At 47.7% G+C, this 6,000-nt stretch overlaps 1 protein-coding gene across 1 annotated transcript in view; it reads left to right on the top strand.

The window, feature by feature from the left end:
- The window catches only part of LOC142257975 (Fanconi anemia group M protein-like), a 127,582-nt gene extending 123,435 nt beyond the window's left edge, over positions 1–4,147 (top strand). Inside the window, exons 21-23 of the mRNA XM_075330316.1 lie at positions 2,116–2,470; positions 3,235–3,526; positions 3,896–4,147. Of these exons, the coding sequence (XP_075186431.1) occupies positions 2,116–2,470; positions 3,235–3,526; positions 3,896–4,052 (804 nt within the window). The 3' untranslated portion in view covers positions 4,053–4,147. The remainder of the gene's footprint in view (positions 1–2,115; positions 2,471–3,234; positions 3,527–3,895) is intronic.
- The last annotated feature ends 1,853 nt before the right edge of the window (positions 4,148–6,000 follow it).

Here is a 6,000-nt window from a genome sequence, read left to right on the forward strand (position 1 = left end):
AAACATCCCCTCCTTCACCTCTTTATTAACTTCCAAATACACTGCAGCTCCAACGTAATCCACAGAAGTCCCACGCCGCTTCAGCCCTGCTACATCTGAATATCACGGAGAGCGGCACGACCGACCGCTCTCTGTGAGCTCCAGAGAATGAATGAGCTGCGCATTGAGCGGTGACGTAACTCAGGTCATTTGCGGTCACAGCTGGAGGTTCCCACGGTCCTTCATCTGTGATCGCAGGTAACCTGACCTCAGGTGGAGGTCACTGAGTTCACAGACCTGTATCTCCTAGAAGAAAAATCAGTTTTTTTGGCCAAGAGATGCAGATTTTGTGCTGAAATTTTTATACCATATCCCTGCATCCAATCTACACCTCCTGGCAAAAAACCGTGGTGTTTTGACGCAATTTTTTTGCCGCGGTTATTTTTCCGCGATTTTTGCCACGTTTTTTTGCCAGGAGGTGCACATTTGGTGCTGAAATGGTCTGCACCAGCTTTCAGCACCAAATTTCCACCTGCCGGCAGAATTTTTTTTTTCTTATTTTTGGGGGCCCAGGGATGCAAATTTGATGCTGAGATTTTTACACCATATTCCTGCATCCAATCTACACCTCCTGGAAAAAAAAAGTGGTGTTTTGACGCAATTTGTTTGCCGCATTTTTTTGCCAAGAGGTGCACATTTGGTGCTGAAATCGTCTGCACCAGCTTTCAGCACCATATTTCCACCTGCTGGCAGAATTTTTTTTTTTTTATTTATTTTTGGGGGCCAAGGGATGCAAATTTGACGCCTGGAATTTTATACCATATTCCTCTCTGAACATGAGCGTGCATGTACCTAGAAACACATGCACGCTCCTGTGAGAAGTTTGCAGCTGTTCTGCAATGTCACTTGCGGGAATTCCTCACAAGTGTGACTGCGGCGTAGAAAAAAAACACTTGCTTTTTTTTTTTTTTTAAATAAATAAAAAAAAAAAAGAAGACGTGCGGTTTCCCCAGTTTTCATCCCCAGCCATGATGATGCCGGCTGGGGGCTGATATATCCTCAGCCTGCAGCTGCCCAGTATTGGCGCATCTATTAGATGTGACCATACTGTTGTGCGATACCGGCTCTTCCCGGAGGCGTGATGCGGTGCCAGTCGGGTAATAGCAGGGGGTTAATAGCGGCGCACGGCTGCTGCTAAACCCTAGCTTTGTGTGATGGCGCCAACGTCTATCAGATACCTGCATCACACAAACCTGTAAGTGACCGTAAATAAACACAGACACAGAGAACAATCCTTTATTGGAAATAAAGTACAAAACACCCCTGCTTCACCTCTTTATTAAGCCCAAACACCCTGCAGCTCTGACGAAATCCACAGAAGTCCCACGCCGCTTCAGCTCTGCTACATCTCAGAGCGAGCAGCCTTAGAGCACAACTGCCTGCTCTGAGTGCAGCCTATTACTGAGCTGCGATAAGCGATGACCGCGGCAGAGCTGTCACAGGCTGGGGGCGTGTCAGCCTGCAACCAATCACAGCTGAGAGGACGGCCGGTGGGCAGGGAAAACATGGAAAGCTGTGTGATTGCGTGCACAGGAAGTGAAAGCGTGACCCGGAAGCAGTGTGCCGCCATGACACAGAGTCTCAGTAAGTATGAAACACTCATTTATTTTTATTTTTTTTCCATTTATATTAATTGCTGAATCCGGATCGTTCATACGTCCTGTAATCATCCATTAGAACGGATCCTGCACAGATCCGTTGGCAAAATGATGTTGGCCAGATCCGTTTTTTTCAACATTGGAGTCTATGGAGAACAGATCTTCCATTTGAAACGGATCCTGTCAGAAAAAAAAAATGGATGTTACAAATGCAATAGTAATCCATTAATGGATCCATTATCCATAGACTCCATTGTTTTTAAAATAAAAAAAAATGGTTCTGGCAGACATCAGTTTAACAGCGGACAAAATAGTTTTTTTTTTCCCCCCAAAGGATCTCTGCAGGATCCGCTTTAACGGCTGATTATAGGACATGTGCACTCAGCCTAATACTGTGCATCTCGCAGAGGAGCGTCCGGCCTGGAAACCCTCGGCTGTAATTCACACAGTATCATTTTATTCTTTTTTATCCTGGCAGCTGGAGGATGGCAGCAGAAGAGCAGAATCGTCACGGGCAGCTTCTATGATGGAGTCTCCAGCTGTGAAGAGTTCTTCGTGCAGCGCTGCCCTGTGCGTCCTCGCCGACAGTAGAGAGATCTCATCTGGACCGGATGTTATCACATATCTGAGGACTACGCACGGGTGCAGGGTGGACATCTGCTCCCTGGGGGGTTGCGACTATATTGTCAGCAATCGCTTAGCCGTAGAGAGGAAATCCCAGTCTGAATTTTCCAACAATGCCAATAGGAGTAAACTGGTGGAGCGGATCCAGCACTTACACAGCATGTTTGAGAGGGTCTGTCTCATTGTGGAGAAGGACCGGGTGAAGCCAGGTATGTTACCACAAGTCCAGGTAAGGCAGTGGCAACACTTTATAAAGAGAGTATTCTGTTTTGCTCACATTGTATCCTCACCTCCCAGGTATGACGTACCTGTCCTATTAGAATAGGATCAGCTGGTATATGGGGGGGAGATGCTGTGCCATTAGCACTGCTAACCTAATGAGTAGGTGGTGCCATGATGATGCATCAAATAACCTATTCAGTGCTTGGTGTCATGAGTGGGGCCCAATGTACACAGCCATGTTTTCTACTGGAGGCGTTAGGCTATGTGCCCACGGGACAATGTACCCACGGATTTTGCTGCAGAAAACCCACAGATTTACAGACACTTCTCATGTTATCCTATGGGATTTGGGGAGTGCTGTATCAATGCTGCAGTATGTGCGGCGGCGTAATATGCTGTGGATTTCCCGCAGCCGCATGTAACTGCACGTCAATTATTCCTGCAGAATTACCTGTGGAATTCCTGCTCCTCCACTATGGAGATACAGGGCGGGACTTCCGCAGGTATTTCCGCACTTGTCCTGCAGCAATGGATAGCTGCGGATTCCAGGGAGCAGCTGCAGAAAAGCCGCGGGTACATTGTCCGGTGGGCACATAGTCTAATACTTCACCTACACTGCCTCCACAGGAGAACTGAACGCATCATTTGCTGCCCGGTCCCACCCTGATTACTGATGCTCGCGGCACTCCCAGCACTAGGACATGGATTTTAGCTGTTGCAAGAGATAAATAGCAGACGTTTCCCTTTTCAGGTGAGACATCGCGGCTGTTCCAGAGGACCAAGTATTACGACAGCACATTGTCCTCCTTGATCAGCGCTGGGGTCCAGGTCCTTTTCAGCTCAGGCCAAGAAGAGACTGCAGCACTGCTGAAAGAGCTCGCTGCCCTGGAGCAGAGGAAAAACACAGGGATCACAGTCCCCACGCAGGTGACAGGGCACCAGCAGGAGGCGCTCAACTTCTACCTCTCCATCCCCAGTGTCAGCCACATCACTGCCCTAAACTTGTGTCATCACTTCCCCTCTGTGAGACAGATGGCGAACAGGTGAGCGAGTACTCCGGTTATAGAATATGTATACAATATATAAGCATGTGCCTCTATTATTCCTCCTGGAAATGTATGAATAAACACATGCTGGGTAGTTTCTGTTCCTAGTGACAGTCACTCTGATCTCTGCATATAGTGATGTGCTCCTTGGTTTCTGACTTTGCATCACTAAGTAACAGAGCAGGCATATTTCCCCTACGTTGTGGAGAAAATGCTTTGGCTCCGATCCATTTACCAGTTTGTCCTGGCCGGCTGCAGAGATGCAACAAACTTATCTCCTGCGATTTTTTTTTTTACTTTTTTTTTTCTTCTTTTTATTATTGGAAAGTGTAAGATTGTGTTGTACATTTGTCTCCTTTTTTACAGCTCCATAGACGAGATTGCAAGCAAAGGAAAAGTGAGCAAACAGAAGGCCGAGGAGACGTACCGCTACCTCCACTATGTGTTTGATCCGCGGATGCTGCAGCCCAGCGACCGGCAGAAGCCGTCTGTAACCGCCAATGTCCGCTCCCTGCGGCTGTGACGTTGCGGGAGATGTTCCCGGCCGGGTCCTCTGTACCGGCATCTTATGCACTTTATAATGTGTTCTCATATGTAAATAAATACTACAGAAAGAAATACCACAGCTGTGTGCAAAGTATGTGACTACCCAACACCCAAGAGAAGGTGCTCCGAGAGGATAGAGGAGACATTGCGCTTATCCACTGCAAAAAGGTTTATGGTGGAGCTCACATATGAAAGCAGTCGGGGGTTGCAGCTCATCCCCATTATACAGGTATTCTGTTCCCCTCCAGATTAGGAGGTGGGACATACCAGTACCATAACATCTACAGCACAAAGCCGTGGATGTGCCATAGTTATCCTCCTCCTAGTGCGAACTGAGCAGAGCCAGAATAGTCTTTTAACAGGGACCCGATCAGCACAGAATGACTGTTCAAACCAAACGTGTTCAGTGTATGTGGCCAAACATTTTAGGTGCACCCTCCCACCTACTTGTTACCTCTATTTTGATTGACAGGAAAACAAGTAGGAGGGAAGGTGCACCTAAATGTTTGGCCGCAATGTGATAAACTGAACATGTGCTTGGTTTGAACTGTCATTCTGTGCTGACAGACTTCCTTAAAACACCACTCCACTTTCTCTGCACAAGTTTGAAGCTGGGACACATATAACCGGTTTCATAGTGTGCATGATTGGAAGTGCCAGGGACGACTTCTGATCACGCACACTGAAAAGAAATCCAACGTCTGATGGAGATTGTAGCAGAGAGGTGAGAGCGACCATGCCTAAGTCGATGCGCATTCATTAGCATGTTAGCACATCCACAGGGGCATACTAAGAGGGCGGAATGAGCGCAGGAATTAACACCTTTGCAACTAGTCTCTGTGCTCATTAGCATATCATAAATTTTTTTTTAGAAAAACGAATTTGTGTACTCACCGTAAAATCATTTTCTCTTAGCCATCATTAGGGGACACAGGACCATGGGTGTTAGTGTCCTCCTATGGATAGGCAGCATAAGTAGATGCAAAAGCATAGCTCCTCCTCTGCAGTATACACCCCCTGGCCGGGCCAGGTAGTCTCAGTTTTAGTACACAAGCAGTAGGAGAAAAAGCCAGTAAAAACTTACCTCAACAGAGGAACATGAGAAAGTCATAACGAAATAAGGTACTGAGAGAACCAAGGCCCAACAGGCTAACAGGGTGGGTGCTGTGTCCCCCAATGATGGCTAGGAGAAAACGATTTTACGGTGAGTACACAAAAATCCGTTTTTCTCTGACGCCTCATTGGGGGACACAGGACCATGGGACGTCCTAAAGCAGTCCATGGGTGGGAAAAATAAAAGAACACAACCCAACCCAAGGACTAGGAACCAGTCCCAGACAGCCTGGAGCACCTACTGAGGGAAGGTGCTCTACTGCTGTTTGCAGAATTTTCCTACCCAGATTTGCCTCAGCTGAAACCTGGGTATGGACTCTGTAATGCTTTGAAAAAGTATGTAGGCTAGACCAGGTCGCAGCCTTACACACCTGTTTCACTGATGCCGAATGGCCCACGAAGCGCCAACTGCTCCCGTGGAATGAGCCCGCAGCCCACTAGGAAGGGGCTTGAGTTGCAAGCGGTAGACTTCCTGGATCGCAGAGCAAATCCAGCGAGCCAGAGTCGCCTTTGAAGTTGCCTGTCTGCTCGTCATTCCTGAGGGGCCTAAGAAGGAAGAGTCAGTTTTCCTAAAAGGGGCTGTCCTGGATATGTATTATCTGAGAGGTTAACAAATGCAGAGACCTTTCCACCCTATGAACTGGGTGTGGACAAAAGGAAGGCAGAACAATGTCCTCGTTCAAATGAAACGGGGTAAGAACCTTTGGAAGGAAATCCGGAAGGGGGCGCAGAACCACCTTGTCCTGGTGAAAGATCAGAAAAGGCTTGCAGCAAAAGAGTGCCGCTAGCTCCGAAACCCGTCTGATGGACGT

Source organism: Anomaloglossus baeobatrachus, chromosome 12 (assembly GCF_048569485.1).
Source record: "Anomaloglossus baeobatrachus isolate aAnoBae1 chromosome 12, aAnoBae1.hap1, whole genome shotgun sequence".
Classification (NCBI taxonomy): Eukaryota; Metazoa; Chordata; class Amphibia; order Anura; family Aromobatidae; genus Anomaloglossus; species Anomaloglossus baeobatrachus.